We start from the raw sequence: 18013 nt of genomic DNA, 5'->3' as shown, positions 1-18013 counted from the left end.
GCATAGCATCAGAAATGCCCGCAAAGAATTTTTGGAATCCACTAGGGGGATAAACTAACCAACACGGATGTGTTACAAAGGACCGACCAGCAGACTGTAGAGACAATGATTTGAGAAAGAAGGCTGAAGCGGTTTGGACATGTATGGATGTCAAAAAACTGTATTCCTAGACAAGCCCTTGATTGGATACCACTTGGTGGAAGACAGAAAAGAGATGGACAACAAATGACATAAGAAAATCATGCAGAAAGATGCCACTGTCATGGAGCCAGACTATAATGGAGCAAGAAACATGCCATTAGACAGATGGAGGTGGAAAGACTGGATTGTCTCAGTGTCACAAGGCATGAGAGCATCTAATAAAATAATAGATGCCACACATACAGATAACTTTAAAATGAAAGTGACCATGTCACGGCTGCAGCTCTCTTTTCTTGACCACATGAAATTCTATTGGACCAAATGGCTACTTGTGGATATTAAATGTTAAGGTTACACTCTAAATTAAAGTCAAAGATCATAAAATTGTGACGACTGATCCTTCATTATGTCTAGGCAGGGCCGGCTCCAGGCACCAGCTTAGCAAGCAGTTGCTTGTGGCGGCCAAGGGGAAGTGGCGGCATGTCCGGCTCTTCGGCAGCAGGTCCCTCGGTCCCTGTCGGAGCGAAGGACCTGCCGCCAAATTGCCGCCGAAGAAGAAAGCAGCGCGGCTGAGCTGCCGCCGATCGCGACTTCTTTTTTTTCCCGCCGCTTGGGGCGGCAAAAACCCTGGGGTCGGCCCTGTGTCTAGGTAGGAGGCACAGGACAAATTCAGAATCAGTACATATTCTAATCGGAAGAGAGATGTTGGTGGAACAACTTCAACATGAGGTCAGCGTATGATTGAAGATGTGAAAGTAGGGAAACGTCGTACTAATAATCAGTATAGAAAGGGAAGGGAAAGGAAAGGGAATACAACCAGTACAAAGCAGATTTGGAGGAATTCAGAAATCCATTAACTAAGGTGTGATGAGAGGAAGTATTAAAATTCACAGTGCGGAAAAAGACTGGGAAATCTTAAGGCACCAAATTAAGGTACAGAAGCTACAATTCGTCCAACCCCCTTCAAAAAATGCAGGGAAACAAGCAGCATCCAATGTGGTTTCATGAAGAGCGTCTCAAAAACGAAGTTTTAAAAAAGTAGACCAACATCATTCCCTCTCAACTGAGAGGCAAATCCATGATCTATGCACTACCTTATCCTGACATTACTTCTAAACGGGTGTTGGGGTAGCTGACGTCCCTGGGGCAATGAGTCAACAGAGCTTTTATTGTAACTGATGATAGTGATATGTTACTTGACACTTCAAAATGATATTTTTAATCCAGTAACATTCACTCACCTTTTTTAGTAATCCCATCCATGCTGAGATTAGCAACATGTCATCAGCTGCAGTCAGAGGAGCCATTTTATCAATCTTCATAGCATCCAGTACAGCTCACAAGCATGAGGTGGGGGGGGGGGGGAAATCTACAATCCGTCAGTCAGTAACTGGCTATTTACTCTATAATAAAGTAACCAGTATTTAACTTGCCACTGAGGCATATTAGCATAACTCTGGATAGCAAAACCAACAGAGAAGCCGATCAGATTGCAGCAACTTCTGAGGCTATTTAAAAATGCTTTGCAATGGCCCTTTCCCTCCTACACAACACTGAGAAGGTGCTGCTCGTGTCACTGCTTTGCCATTCTCTTGCCAGGAGAATAAGTGAGGCAAAAGGATCAGTCATACAACACCAACACATCTGCTGAGATTTTTGAAATCGTTTGTCTATTTGGTTCTTTTAATAAAAATTATTAAATAAATAAATGAGATCATTTAAAGTCTCTGAGAAACCCTGCATGGATAGCGGGACTAGGAAGGAGGGAAAGGACCATGGGCTACACTGCCAATCCCTAATGAAGCGCCTGACTGGCAACACTACAAACCAGCTGATGAGGGAATCCATATAACTAAAACATGGTTTGAGATGGAAACAAATGACCAACCTGTCACCATTCTCCGGTGCAGCTAGGAGAAAGCAAGGATGGCCGGCGTACGACTTAAAAACATCCATGTGGATGAGGTCCATTAACAAAACGAAAGAATTTGGAACTTGGACTGATGTTTAGTTGCAAAGATGTAGAAATATTTTCATGTCCGGAGCTCAGGAAATATTGTAGTTCCAACAGAAAAAAAGAACCGAGACCAACACAGATCATTCCCAGTATTGAACAGGGGTTTGAAGCAAGGCAAGCTAAATACATTCTGTCATGTTCAACTGTTTAAAATAACATAGCCTTTAAAAAAAATGAATGAGCACAGAGGTGATCTGAAACCACTATGCACTGCCACACACATAATTTTTGTGTTACTGTTAAATATGATGGGGGGGGGAACTACTCGTGTTTTTATTTGCTGTGTCACCCACATCCAAGTGTTTCCAGTTTCCTTAATATCCATAGATTTCGTTTTCCACCCAGGCCGACTCCTTGCTTTGTCCCACCCGATCATTGCACAGCTCATATATCTCATTGGTCACAAAGCCACTTTCAGTACTAGCCAACGTCACAAAACCGCTCTCTGTAGTATTCACAGTCACGTTGTCGTAATCTCCGGAGAAGTTGTCAGACGTGTGGTCTCCGGAAGGGGTGCGGAAGGAAGAATTCTTAGTATCTGGCCTGGTCCCAGCCAGATCTGCCTCCATTTGTTTTTTAATTACATTGTAAATCTCCAAATTGGGACTGTTCTTCCTGTGGGGGGAGATCCAGGCATCTTGCTCCTTTGGACTCGCCTCCATGTGCTCTCGTTTCCTTAAGTGAGGAAGAGGAGACACTGAATTCCTTGTCTGTTCTTTTTCATAAGCACAGTCCAACATTGCATCTCTCTAACAAGAAGCCTAATGACAGCATTTCTGGAAAATGGCCATTAATAGCCTAGATTCAGAAATATGTACTTTAATTATTATTTGTAGTTGGACACATGAATGCAACAACATTACTGGCGTTGTCATGCCATACCATTTCACTATTGTACTACGCTTGTGCGATATACTAATCCGGACTTCAAATTAAGGGAGCAACAGAGAACGAGATCTCTGAGGAATCAGCTTCCAGCCCTCACAAAATGGTATCCTATTCTGGATCCGCACCTGTCCTACCAACAGGCAGGAGGACTGCTGCCCATATTAGCCCATCTGGTGCCCATAGGTATTACAGCAACTGGGTGCTGGCCAGGGTGCTGAAGTGTTTGTGCTGTAATTATTCATCCTCTCATTCCTCCAAAACAAACAAACAAAAAAAATGTAGGGAGTCTCTAGTGGTCTGACCTGGCAATGGGCCTGAATGCCACATATTCCTCCTCCAGATCTCAGACTGGTATAACAGCAGCTTCATTCATGTTTATAGAGCCATTTAAGAGCCATGAATAATAGGAGCTATACAAACAAACTACTGCTCCCTCCTCTGTCTCCCTTTCCCGCTCCCGACTTTGCTCCTTCTATCATGCCGCCCTTACACTTGGAACAATCTCCCAGTTAGTGTTTGGCAAGCACTCTCCTTCTCCTCCTCCCTTCTGCTTTTGCTCCAAAGCCAATATCTTTTCACTGTGTCAGTAGACAAATATTTGAAACAGGGTCTTTTTGGGTGAACTGACTTTATTGCTGGTGAAATGTCAGAGTTCCAGCTGCACCATCGGCAGTGTTACTGCATGTTTTGCCCACACTTGCATCTTGACAACTTCCATCTACCCTGACTTGCAAGGATCATCTCTGGGGCTAAAAAGGAAGTTTGGTCTCCATGGTTCATTCACTCCTTAGCATCTGCTGAAAGTGCCAACATGAGTACTAATTATACTGTTTTTGATCAGGTGATCTCACCTGTCCACTACGAAGATGGCATTATACATAGGCCAACAAACAAGCAGATGGTAACTTTCATTCACTACCAACTTGGCCCTACATTCAAACTAGTGAACTAAAGACCCCTGCTTCTAAACAAAGAATAGCTTGGCATCAACTCTTGGAGGGCAGGGGCTGAGTCAATACAATTACAGTAAAAGTTATACTATTACATACATTAGGCCTCTTGTGTCACCAGTTATTACTTCAATACTAGAGTAGCTGTTCTCATCTCATTCAAGAATGCAGCTGAGAAAACAGTAGGGGTCTTTTTTGAAGTCCTGAAACTAGTTTCTAAAAATGTTTTAGTTTAAACACAGTCCTAATCGTGATTTAAAGGTAAGCAATGCTGATGGTAGAGTTAGACTGTTTGCATGTATGGGAAAGTGAGGAGGAGAGCTGGGAAAACAAAAGGTTAGAAGGACAAAACGTTAGAAAACTTGAGCCAACACTATTTGGTACTTATGGAGGGGAATTCCCAATCGGTCAGTTTTGCATTACGTCTTCTTTTCCCTTTTAATAAATCTAACATTTCAAATCAATCACCTTATTTTATGCTATTCCACAATTATTGTATGTCTCACAATTAATAAAATAGCATAACATGGTTTATTAAAAAACTTACTCTACACAAAGTCTGTCACCTTCAACATGCACATACTGCTTTTTAGAAATGTACTAGACAGGACATATATACTCCAATTCTCTCTAGTGCATTTTATGGGGTTCAGTTGAAAATTCTGAAACTAATTAATCCTGGAGCTAAAGGGTTCTTCAACATGATGAGATACAAAGGTTCCCTCTTTGCACAATCATGCCACTTGCCTCTTTGCAAAAAGCCAAAAACAGACGATGGCTGTAACGACCATCAGGAGAAGGAGCAGAGGGATGCTGGGAATTAAGATGTAGACAAGACTCAAAACAGGTTCTGGGGGAGAAAAATATGAAATTCCAACTGTTATCCATTTTAAAATTTATTTTGCATGCACAAATTATTCCCGTGAAAGGTAGTACTGCCAAATAATAATAATAGAATAAAAGGTTTTCTTCAGTCCTATTTGTAATGTATTAGCAGCTACCCCACTCTCAATGCCAACACTTCAAGTACAGAATAATCCTCTATCTCAGCAGATCAGACCAAACTGTGCTCTTGAGTCTCCTAGTTTGGGGCTCTATATATAGTAACCCTAATTTTCCCATCCTCCATGTATGGTGGAATATAGGAATTCCCTGACTAGATCAAACTAGTGGATACTGGACTAGAAGGACCAATCTCCAATCATGGCCAGTATAATAAATCCCTCAGGACGAGGATGTGGGATAACCTGCATTTCAGTAGGATGTGTCTGACAAAATATAAGAGAAATGGCAGGATCTAAACAAAAAAAATGTAACTTTCCTAACGTTTATTTGACATTTTCTCAATCTATTCATGTGAAAGTAATAATGGAAGAAGCTAATGAGATGTGTTGTCTTTTGAAAGGCTTATAAACAACCATCATAAGGATTTTAAGTGGGAATTATTTAATGACTGAGTGGTACATTTCTTCCTCCCTAACTTCATTAGATTTCTTTCCTCACACAGATAAAGGCATGGGGACTATGCAAGTCCCTTTATCTATCCAAGGAAAAAAGTCAATGTGGTAACAACAAGTTAATGTCTTTGACATTTCAAATGTGCATCATTGAAATGCAAGGCCATTAATTCGAGGTAGTGTTTTCACATCTGACTTAGTTGGTACAGCTTTGGCATAAATCATTTGATAGCCAAAACAACCAATTTAGTTTTGTAATTGTAAAGATTCAGAGCAAAACTATCCAACATGAGTACCTACATTTAGGCTTCTAAATTCATAGACAGTCACAGAGAACAAGATTTGTCTACACAGCAAGAGCTGTGCCTACCCGAGCAGGCTTGAATGCAGCTATTGCAAGTAACAACAGCAGTGAAGACAGCGCAGCCTGGGCTTCAGAGCCAAGTACGTACCCAGGGTCCATGAGGGGCTTGTATGACCTCCTCTGAAGCTCACTCTGTGCTGTCTGCACTGCTACTGTTACCCACGCTAGCTGGATTCAAGCTAGCTCAAGCCGGCTGGTTTGTGCATGCTTTTGCTGTGTACGCATACCATAAGAGGCTCAATATTCAGAGGTGCTGAGCATCTGCAACCACACTGAGGCCAGTGGAAGCAGCAGGTGTGCATAGCTGCAGAGGGTAATGGCTAGCCGTTGTATGTGCTCTGTACCTTTGGGTTCTTTAAGGGTTTCATTGGCATCTTCCTTAATGCGTTCTTCTGGGAACGTTGGCTTCCAGGACCCTGTGACAACATCTGGGGGGAAAAGTGACTGGTTAATATTGAAGATACGGGTTAAACATTGAATGAACTCCAGAGAGTAATTAAAAACGAGACAAAAATAAGGGATTTAGGACACTGCCAGATACACGGTGTGTTTTGATCTCATTCTTTTTTGCTCAGAGCTCCGTAGCATAGCGGTGGACTCCAGATTGGACAGCAACACCACGTCAGACCTGGTTGCTGGACCTTGGGTTTGAGATAAATAGAAGGAAATGCTAACTGAGGGGCAACTTCTTTGGTCAATTTTCATTACTTCAGGTAAATGTAAAGATCCTCTAGGAATATTTTTACCAAAAATTACCATGTCAGCAAATCAAACACTTGTCTGTAACTCACCCACTTGGGAGTTCTCTTCTGGGGCAGCAGTTGGTTTTTCTAAAAGAAAGAAGCACATACTAAATTTCCTTATGCATTTGACCATGTCAAATAAATATAGCGAGAGAAGCTGGCATTGGCCCTCACAACAGCATCCTCCCTCTCCCCTTTAGGACCCATTTCAGATTCTGAACTTTTAAAAAAGACTTTTAAAAAAGGAGAGCTTCCAAGCCAGTCGGTTCATACATTTTGCAAAGTACCTACCCAGGGTCATTCAGTACAGCAGCCCAGATCCTCAAAGGTATTAGGTTCCTAACTTCCATTGTTTTCAGTGGAAATTAGGAGCCTAAATACCCTTTGAGGATCTGGGAAGTGTCCCATCTGTCCACAGGACTTTTATCCATTTAAATGCATGTCTGCCTTCTACCAATTGTTTCCCAGCACAGGTGATACACGTCTGGCTAGTTAGAGGCAAACCATGTGACACCTGACTAGTAATACACCCCCCTGTGGATTAGAGTACAGTCATTTTTACATGATACAGAGTAACTCATTACCAAGAGAATATTTGCAAATGAAGTTATTTTTCATGTTGCATCTGTCATCATTCCACTGAAACATATAGGAACCTCCGACACCTGCCGGGGCAGAGGGCTGGTGGTACATCACAACGCAGATCTCACTCCCGCAGGAAGGCTCATCTGTATACCAATTCCTAGAAAAATAAACCAACCACCACATCAGGCGATGCATTTCCCCTGATATTGCAGAAGCTCAGACTTGGAATATAGCACAGGATTCCAAACATCAGTGATAGAAGAACTAATGCTGAACACGATTCAACTTGTACCCTCTCATCAGCTAGATGCACACGGTGCTCCCACTAATTCAGTTATCAGTAGTTTATTTTCACATTTTTGGTTTTTTAGATTTTCACAAGATGGGGGTCTCATGGAGAAACTCTTGACAATAAATGTAAGTAGTAAAAAAAGTGGTCTGAATCCCATTTAGAGCAAAATGAAAAGAAGTTTGATCTCAACCTAGTTTCTAAGTCTTTTGTGCACATTACAAACAGTATTTCCTATTCGGAAGACTCACAGGACTGGAAGATAAGGGATTCCATATTGGGGCTGTCAAAGGACCTTAAGGAAGTTAGGTACCCAATTCCCATTGGATTTAAATGAGGATTGAGCACCTCACCCCCTTCATCTCCTTTGAGGTGAACTCTGACTTACTTTACTTATTTTCAGGTTAAAAATGACCTACGTTCGCTGCTCTCAAACGCCATTGCCTGCAACCATTTATCCATTTTATAAGATAATGAAAAATGCTTAAAGGAAATCTGCTTTGCTCTAGGCAGAAGGGTACTAAAATGAAAGGAGCTGCCTTACAGGTGATGTTTTTTCCAGGAATAGCAAAACATTACCACTGGAAAACGCACAGACCTTTCTAAGAAGAATATAGGAAATATTCCCTTACTATTTAGCACTCTGTCATATATCAATTACTGTACAGACATTTTAGGAATCAGACTCAGATGACTATTACTTTTAAGATTACAAGGCCTGATTTCTAAGAGTGCTAGCACCCAACTGCTCCCAATTAGGTTGGAGTCTGGAAATCTGGCCCTTAGAATATAAATAATTCTAGCTATACCAGAATATTTCAAAAGGGAAACTACCAGATAAATGTCCAACCAATCTTGTAATCATTACAAGATATTCTTTTTACATACATTTATACTGCATGCGATTTTGCTCTTTGGATTGTGAGTCTCTTTACAAAGAAAACAGCCCAGATCCAATAAAAATGGTAAATTTACGTGGGATGTATTTTTTTCCTCTTTTAAAATAGTATTACTCATTAGCATCTTTGGCCAGATCCTTTGGTACAAATTGGCATCACTCCCTCAATGGAAGTCAACTGAGCTATGCCCATTTGTAACAGCAGGGAATCTGGCCCTATACCTCCATAACCAACTTTCCCAGTATTTGGACCACAGGGAAAAATATTACGCTATTGAACTTAAGTGTCCTAGCAAACAGCACTAAAAGCAGATGCATCTCATCCAGCCTTACTTATGGCTGAGCATCTTATTAGTGTTCCACGACCCTAACTGTCCTTAGAACATAAAGAGAATCATTTCTTGGAGATTTGTTATAGGTTCTTATCTAAGCTACCTATCTGCATAGAGTCCCAAAGAGTGTGATCTCAAATCCCGATTTGCTTTCCTTTCCCTAAGTGATGAGGATGCATGCCAAACTGAGAAAAGCTGAGAGATTCAGAAGTGAGGTTCAGACTTCACTTTTAAATTATGCCATTGGGACGTGGGGGGAGCAAAAGCTCAAGCAATGGGGCAGAGGTCACCAGCTTGTCTTGGATAATTCTGGAGGAAGGAAATGTCATATTAAGCAAGTTTTCCATGATGCCAGAAGACACTTTCCAACTTCATGAGCAACTAATATTTTTCCCAGCACAACTGTAACAGATTGTGTGTAACTCAGTGTAGAATAAGTAAGCACATCAGATAATCTACTCCTCAAAGCATTTAATAGACTACATTTCAAAGTGCGTTTTCCTAATGCTAAGTGCTGATACATATTTTTCTTTTTGGGGGTCTAAATTCAGATCGGAAGATGGCACAGAATTTGCCCTTTTAGTAGCCCCCCCAAACACTGCCCAGACCTTATGACCTATATGTTGTCTCTTGACCAGTAGTTCCTCACAAGTGTTCGCATGTAATGGTTGATTTTCCTGCCATCTGGTTTCAGTGTTACCTAAACTGTGAGTATCTTTCTCCATTATTCACCTCACTTCTTCCATCTCAAAGGAGTTATACAATGCACTCCTCTCTGCTTGCTGGAAAAGATCAACATCTGCTTTTCCTCCACTCTGTAAACAAACTCATCATAAGAAGTAGGGAAGGAAGAGCAATACCTTTTTCTTACTGTGGCTTCCAAAGCATAGCTCTTACAGAAACAGATAATTTCAGTGCATAACTCTTAGTAAGAAGAGCTCAAATTAAGACATTGCCATATATATTTAAGTGTTGTCATAAAGTATTTAATTACACTTGGGCTATTGAATGAAATAGATGGGTTCAATCACAGTAAATGCTGCAAAATGTGCAGGATAATTAGTGAATTGCATCCATGCTTTGATTTTTTTTAATAACTTTAATTAAAGATTCAATAGGAACTGCACCCTTGGCAAAATTAGAACCAGCAAATTCACTGCAATGTTGGCATGTTGTTGCAAAGACTATCATTAATCTGGCAGCATTTGGAGTATATGTTACTCTATTTCTACCTCAGGCAAATACGAACTTTGTAAGGATGAGTTCTCATTTAAGATTATTTGCTGTTCACCTAGAAAACGGTGACTTAAGATCAGAATCAAGAGGACTAAGCAAGACTTGAGGCTACACACATTTTTGGTTCAAACATATTTGGAAGATGTTAATGTATCAAAACCATCTCCTGCAAAACTCATATTCCTTGGAAGTCTCCTCTCCACAATCTTATAAGGGAATAATTACAGTGAGCATTATGGTTCCACTTGCCATGAGACAAGAGATCTATCAGGTAGTGCAAAGATAAACTCAATGCAATTCTCAAGCTCCATCCTCCCTCAAAAGGATAAGAGTTATTCCTGCTGCAGTCAACGAGAGTAAGTCCTATCATTGAGGAGGAAAAAAAAAAAGGAGTCCTGAAGTTTAGGGAATTTCATTTCAAAACATCAGTTTACCCTGTACTGTATACATTTTAGCAGGGGTGGCTCCAGGTACCAGCGCAGCAAGCGCGTGCCTGGGGCGGCAAGCCGCGGGGAGGCGGCCTGCCAGTCCCTGTGAGGACGGCAGTCAGGCAGCCTTCGGCGGCGTGCCTCTGGGAGGTCCGCCGGTCCCGCAGATTTGGCGGCAATTCGGTGGCGGGTATGCCGAAGCCGCGGGACCAGCGGACCTCCCGCAGGCATGCCACCGAATCGGCGTGACCAGCGGACCGCCCGCAGGCACGCCACCAAAAGCCGCCTGACTGCCGTGCTTGGGGCGGCAAAACACATAGAGCCGCCCCTGCATTTTAGCCAGGACTTTAAAACTATAGATTTCTAACATTTTTATCTTCAGGTACCTACCGAAATTTGGATGTACTGCCATCAGACCATGAATACAGGCCCTGACATTCTGTGCTATTGTCCACGTCTTCCTCTTTTCTCCTAAGTCCTATCCAAAAATCTCCATCTGAAGCCAAGAGACTCTCAATCAATTTTTCAATCAGTCTCTGTTCTGATCCTGATTCAATACTGACTAAATGCCCACCATCTCTTCTGCATGTCTGGTGCGCTTCTTCAAAGTTGATCCTGCGCAAAGCATCATGAAAGTAAATGATTTTGTAGCACGGTCGCTGAGTTCCACCCCGGCAAACTGTCTGCCCTACAGAAATAGAAATAAGCCAATTACAGAGACTGCATGCATTAGCTGCTGATGATTAGTACAAAGAGTAAGCAAATACCGTTAATACTTGTTGAATTTTGCATTGTGTGGAAGTTTATATAAACAACTCCAAATAGGCAAAAGAAATAAATACTAACTTTTATATGACTGAGGAATTATTGAGCACTGTCTACCTTTTCTTGTTGCATACACTAGTTCAGACTGACCTCTGCAGCACTGTTTTCTCAGTTCCTGGGATCCACAGCCCCACCAAGAGTTCTCTGCAATGAAGAAACCTCAGCAATTCCTTGCAGAGGGGAAGATTCCCACACTAGAATGTTGTGCCAGAGAACCAACGGATATGTCCAACATTGTAAGAGAGAGAGATGCTGCACTAGGATTCAACCATGCTCTTTTGTAATAATTTAACTGGCTAGAAACTCACTCAGATCCCGAGATGTGCTTACAGGTCCAGAAATAAAAATTATTTACCACTTGGGAGGTGCATAATAGCTTCATGGAACTCACTGCAGTTAATCAGGATATGCTTTCCAGAGCATAATGTTCCAGACTTCTAAAGAAGTAAACAATGACTGTTTGCAGTCATGAGCCAAGCTCTCTCATATGCATGTAACAGCCTGGCTTATTTTGAGCATAAAACAAAGAAAGTGAACATCAAAGAGAATAGACACACTTACTATAAAAAATACGGACTGGAATGCTTTATAACCAAACATTCCCAATATTTAAATTGTTGAAACAAATAGCTTTGAAAATAAATATTTATCATGTAAGAATATGCAACATACATTTAGTTTAGCAACTTGTGAATCTACAATAGAAAAACAACAGTTAACAGATATTATGTAGTCATAAATAAGTATGATTTAAGGACAGAATGTTACAAACTTCTGCATTGTAAATCAATGCTCCTAAAAAAGGTGTGGTGGTGTATGCTTGTCCTTTTGTGTTTCTACACCTTTTTCCAAGGCCACTGGTGCAACAGGAATTTAAATCTATTCTGTTTTGGAGATTTAAATCCACTCACTTGCATATTTGGAATTACAGCGACTGCTAAAATTTGTCAAAGAGATTAAAACAAGGGATGCAGTAAAAGCATCATTTAAAATGTGTCTTTAGGTAAACCTTGTATTTTCCGTTCATAGTTTTACAGACAGGCAGCGCTGGTGAAAAAGAAGCAATACTCTACCAGCCCTGAGGACCAGGTCCGCTGCTGTGGAGTGTGGTAAAAGCAAAACGGAGCTGCAGAGGGAGAGCTTCAGTTATGAACTACAAGGTTCCTTTTTGATATGCCAAGCAAGTATTTTCACAAACCGGCAGAACATCTGTGTCTTATCAACCAAACTTGCCTTTTCTTTTAGCGAAGGAAAAATTTAATGTAGTTGCTCACTTTCCAGGCGCCACTGCAAGTTAACTGTCCAAATAGTGATATCACCGTAGGGTATGTTATTGATTAGGCAACAGAGAACAATTGTATGCACAGTTCTAGCCAATGTAGAATGAGACTCTGTTTTCCTGTTTCCCCCCCCAAAACTTATTCGCGAAGGTGATAAAAATTCCCCACCTTTTCACAACAAAGCCTACTGACTTCAATAGGCACAGGGCCAAAGCGTGCAGGTCATGGGGCTGCCACTAGTCCAGTCTCCACGCCAGCAGCTGTGTTCTGTCCCCATTTCCAGGCCAGCATATGGGAGAAGATCAGACAGCTCTCAGCTTTGGTACACTGAGCTCACTGCACAGATCAGGGATTCCTGCAGCATCCCTTCATTTCCCCTCACAAGCTCCCTGTGTGTCATTCTATACCCATCCACTGTGGGGTTTCTTGCACTTTTCTCTAAAACATCAGCTCTGATCTAGTATGGCAATTCCTGTACACACATATAATGCAATATAGACACGTATCAATAAAGACCAAAAATTTACTAGACCCCATCCCAAGATAATATGCTGTTTTTATTGCTTACACATTCTGGAAAGTCTGAAAATTATCCACCTTCCTGTCATAGACTCATAGGACTGGAAGGGACCTTGAGAGGTCATCTAGTCCAGTCCCCTGCACTCATAGCAGGACTATGTATTATGTTCTATCCCAAAAAGGGATTTTGCAAGATAGAAATGAGAAAATTCACAGTCTTTTGAAAATTCATCTGGGGACGACAAATATAACTGGGGAGAGTGGGTCTGCTGCATTTAAAATCCTCCGGGGAGAGGGGGAGCAGCAAGATACCCAGGAGACTAGAGGGGGGAACACCCTAATAACTGAGAAGAATCACTATGCGTAAGTGTCCAGGGGTAGGAATCACTGTCTAGTCTAGTCCCAGACCCAGGCTGGCTGCACCTCTGGAGCAGAGAACCTTGCAGGGACCACACCAGGCTCTGGATGTTAGTTGCAAAGTAGCCACAGGCATTTCCCTTCCCACTTGGCTTAAACGAGGAAAATCACCGGCTCTACGCTCTCCCGCCCCAGCCCTGCCGCTGTTGCAGCAGCGTGGGCACAGAGCCCTGGACCGCTCGGCCCCAGACCTGCAGGGCGATGGGCAACGTTTGGGCTCTCAGCCCTGCACCCACTGGGAAGCGAGTCCTGGCCACGCTCAGCGCCCTAGCCTCGGAACAGGCGAACTTTCCTTGGAAAAATCCCCAGTACAGGGGGTCCCTGCGCCCCCTCCCCCGTACCTCTCCTCTGGGGCTCCCTGCTCCCGCCTCGCCCGTATCCCGGGGCTCCCTGCGCCCCCCTGTATCCCTCCCCTGGGGCTCCCCGCCCCCTCGGGGCGCCCCGCTCCCCTCTCGCCCGTATCCCGGGGCGCCCCGCTCCCCCCTCGCCCACTCCCTCGGGGCTCCCCCTCGCCCGCCCCCCGGCCCCCCGGCCCCACTCACCGCTTAGCAACCGAGACGCTCCCACGCAGCCCAGCACCGCGGCGCACATGGCCGCGGCCACCAGCGCCTGCCCCAGTCCCATGGCCGCGGGCGCCGCGCTCCCGGAGCCGCATCTCCAGCCTGAGCCGAGCGGTCACTCCGGGACCGGGCTGGGCTAGAGGAAGGGAGGGAGCGGGGCGGAGCCGGCCCCGCCTCCCCGGCCACGGGCCGGCCAAGGGGAGAGGGCCCGGCCCCTCCCCGCCCCGAGCACAAGCAGGCAGGGCTACCTCGGCTTCGCTGTGCAGCCCCCAGGCCCTCACCCCCCGCCCCACTATACACCCCCTGCTTCTCTACACACCCCGCGCCCCTCCCACGTGCACCCTTATAACCTCCACCCCGCCCCCACACACTGTACACCCCGCCCCTTGACACCCCTGCAACCTCCACCCCGCCCCCAGACACCCCTACAACCTACACCCCACCCCCTTATACCCCTGCAACCTCCACCCCGCCCCCACACACTGTACACCCCGCCCCTTGACACCCCTGCAACCTCCACCCCGCCCCCAGACACCCCTACAACCTACACCCCACCCCCTTATACCCCTGCAACCTCCACCCCGCCCCCCCCACTGTACACCCCGCCCCTTGACACCCCTGCAATCTCCACCCCGCCCCAACACACTACACCCAGCCCCCAGACACCCCTACAACCTACACCCAGCCCCCAGACACCCCTACAACCTACACCCCGCCCCTTTACACCCCTGCAACCTGCACCCTGCCCCAACACACTGTACACCCCACCCTGCCCCCCGCCCCTCAGCCCAGTACTCGCACTCCATACTCCCCCCAACCTCCTCTACACAGCATGCCCCCTCCCCACATCCTCCAACCCTGCCCCCTGCCCCCCTCAATACACACACTGTACACCCCCCCCACACACCTCCTCTGTGCAACCCACAGGCTCTCTCTCAACTCCAAGACACAGCCTCCCAGTCTTCTCAAAACACCCCCCTTTCTCCCCAAACACCCTACACTAACCTCCTACACCAGTCCCCCCCTTCAATTTCACACCCCTGCCATAGGGGGGATACGGTTGTAATCATGCCAACACAAAATGCTGCATCTCTACTGCAGACTCAGGGATTTGCATGGTGGCTGCTGAAAGAGCTGGGACAGGGGGAAATGTGCCTATATCCCAGGGAGCTAGATCAACATCCCCTCAGGCTGCACAAACTAGGGACAGAGCCTCTGTCCACAACCCCTAAAAGCTATGGACAGAACCTCCGGTCAGAGGTGTTGAGGACTCTGTTCTCTGGTCACTGTTAAGCATCTGCTTTGGGCCTAGCAGTACAGAAAGTAAATATGTATGGATTTTGAGTCAAACACTGACTTTAATGGGATAAATGCTGAGTCTGCATTTTCCTCACTGTCTGTTATTTCCTGATTGGGAAGTTGGTGTGCATCTGTTTCCAGACCCATTGACTCTTCAGCTGAGGTTCAAATGCTCCACACCTGAGATGGTTTCCAGTTGCTGCAGACAGGGACAGAGAATTACAAAGAATAAAATGTAGGAAAACTCCAGAGCACCATTGTCTGACTGGCACTGAGATACAAAGTTGTGTTTGTTTTTTTTAAATTGAGAATTAACAAATTTTAATAAAATTAAAACTCAGGCTCATTCTTTTGGGCCGAGCTGGAGAAACTTTTCAATGAAACGATTATCCAAAAAAAAATCAATAAATATTAAATTTTAAAAAGGCCTTTTAGTAAAACTTGCAAGCTTTGTACTCCACGTCACCAGCAGTCAGGAAATGCAGAAGTTAGGGTTCCAACTGCATTACCTCCGCTGCCTTGTATAGTTGCCTCTGCTGCATCCTGGATAGTTATGTCATGTCATAAAATTACACAGGTTGTGCAACGCAGCAGAATTAATGCTCTTCTAGGAACTGTATCTTTTGCCGTTCCTGACCCTTGGTTAATAAGGCCCTGATCCATCAAACATTCAAACATCTACCTATGTACCTACATTCTCATGAGCAATTTTATGGCTTTAATTATTGTATAACACATTTTTAAAACATTTAATTTCCTGGGTTTTTAGAAGAAAACTCCTTAAATCCTTTCAATTTTTAAGATTCTTCAAAATCCTTAAAGCAAGGTATGTCATTAAGGCAGCATAAGCATCTAACCACTTCAAATCCTCTTAAACTACTCTAAATATCTAGAAAAGCAGAGCGTGTAAGTTGCCAGTAGCTTGGGGGTCTATTCCTGAAATTGGACACATGCCAGCCAAAGATTCACTTCCTTGAAGCTCTATTAGAACATCTGCTCTTTGAAACACTTTTTGACGCACAAAAGGAAATCCTGTTTTGGAAAATTTTGTTTGTTTCATGAATAATGAGATGACCAAAATAATTAGTGTGCTTCTAGAAAGTATAAAAAAAATAAACTTCATTGAAGCTGTTGGATCTTTTCATACTATAGGTAAAATAATTTCCAATTGCTCTAGAGTGTACATACAAGGAGTTTCTTAATGGGTTCAAAGAAAAAATGTTAAAACTACGAGCTCGCCTTCCTTGAAGGAAGTGTCAGCACTTACAAGACATTTTGTTGAATTACTGCAAGTGACTGGATATTGTGCCACTCACTCACCATCAGCCCCTCCCAAATCAGATGCACAACCAGAGATCACACTGCAGCAAATAAAATTCTGCTGATTTTGACAGAAAAATGCCATTAAGGGATGCAGCCCTGATCAAACTTTTTTTTTTTGAACAAGCATGAAGTACAAATATTTAAACATCTCATATATTTGTCTTGCAACAGATTTTAGAGTCTTCAGTATTTTAAAAACGTGTTAGACAATCCTGTTAACTAATTATGCAGCCCTTGTGACATTGTTAGCTCTGTGCTCCTTCTCCTTACCCGGCATCTGCTTAAACAACATATCATTTAATATAACAAACTTTTATTTTCCTTTGCATTTTAAGTGAATTTAGTGCTGATGAAATTTGCCAGACCTATTCAGTTTACAAATCCATCAGAGTTCAGAAGAGTTATAGCATTTAGAATCTGGCTAGCAAAGCTCCGAAGAATTAAAATCCCTTGGATAAATGTGACCCCCAAACCTCTCAGTGTCAACTGATACTGAGGTTACAAGAAAATCCTGATTCAGGTATACCAAAAAATGTCATGCAAGGTGTCAAAGGAAAGTTGGTGTCACACTGGTTATGAATATCATCATAAAATGTATGCACTGCTACTATGGAAGGACTTACATATATATATTACTGGAAATATGTTCTTACAGTTTGTACCAAGGTGCTAATCAGCAGAGGTGAAAACTGGTTTTCTATCCACCCAGAGATATTTATCCATTTATCTGTTGAAATGTACACTGAGTATTGTCTAGTTCACAATCATCAGCAGGAACAAAACACAGATGAAGGATTGTGAGATTCAACAGGAAGAGAAGAACAACAGAGGGAAAATAGCATTATCGGGGGTGCACTTCAAAAGGTTTACAGCACTATAGCTGGGAGGACAAGGAAAGCACCCTGTTATCCTGCACCTAGGAAATAAACAGATGGCACATTTACATTAATGAAAAATGGGATCATAACCAGCCTTGGCTGGAAACACTGCAAAAGGCTTTGTGTAAGATAAGACTGCTTTAGACAGGTTAGCTTGTTTAGTCTCTAGAAAATTTGTATTGATTTGTTTGATATTTAACCATTTTTCCACCAATAATCTTACTCACTATTCACTTGAATCTTTGCATCTCTATTTTGTTAATAAACTTATTCTTGTTTTCACTACAAATATATCTAAGTATTGTGTGTTCTACAAAGATATAATCCTGGTGTGTATACTGTCCATTTGGGAACAGCTGAGCTGGTAATTCTTTGAGTGTTCAGTATAGAAGAAGCTGGATATGACAGGGGAATGCTTCAAAGTAGCTTGGAGACTGAGGTACACTTACTGTTAACCTGGAGGGAAAAGTAAAGGGCTGGCATAGCCCACAGGAGATTGTTTGGATAGGTAATAGGCTGGTGGTGTCAAGGAGCTGACACCCAGTTAAACACAATGAAGTCCTGAGCACCCCAGGAATGTCACA

The 18013-nt window shown here is 43.4% G+C and overlaps 1 protein-coding gene across 1 annotated transcript; it reads right to left on the bottom strand.

The window, feature by feature from the left end:
* Window positions 1-2472: 2472 nt before the first annotated feature.
* On the bottom strand, window positions 2473-13993 carry LAYN (layilin). The gene is made up of 7 exons (XM_065417274.1): window positions 13912-13993; window positions 10719-11016; window positions 7145-7302; window positions 6609-6647; window positions 6162-6245; window positions 4744-4846; window positions 2473-2833 (listed from the first exon to the last, which is right to left on the bottom strand). Exons 1-7 carry the CDS (start codon window positions 13991-13993, stop codon window positions 2473-2475), a joined length of 1125 nt encoding a protein of 374 aa, XP_065273346.1.
* Window positions 13994-18013: the final 4020 nt, after the last annotated feature.

This window comes from Emys orbicularis, chromosome 15 (assembly GCF_028017835.1).
Source record: "Emys orbicularis isolate rEmyOrb1 chromosome 15, rEmyOrb1.hap1, whole genome shotgun sequence".
Lineage (NCBI taxonomy): Eukaryota > Metazoa > Chordata > Testudines > Emydidae > Emys > Emys orbicularis.
This window is presented reverse-complemented; position numbering and strand designations above follow the sequence as displayed.

What these genes read in the sequence shown, in the direction of transcription:
- LAYN (XM_065417274.1), bottom strand. Translation starts at nt 13,993, where the DNA reads ATGGGACTGGGGCAGGCGCTGGTGGCCGCGGCCATGTGCGCCGCGGTG. An exon ending in GGCAGTACATCCAAATTTCG is followed by an intron (nt 7,303 to 10,718) that starts GTAGGTACCTGA and finishes TTATTTTTCTAG; the next exon opens with GAATTGGTATACAGATGAGC. An exon ending in TTTTGGCTTTTTGCAAAGAG is followed by an intron (nt 2,834 to 4,743) that starts GCAAGTGGCATG and finishes TCCTCACTTAAG; the next exon opens with GAAACGAGAGCACATGGAGG.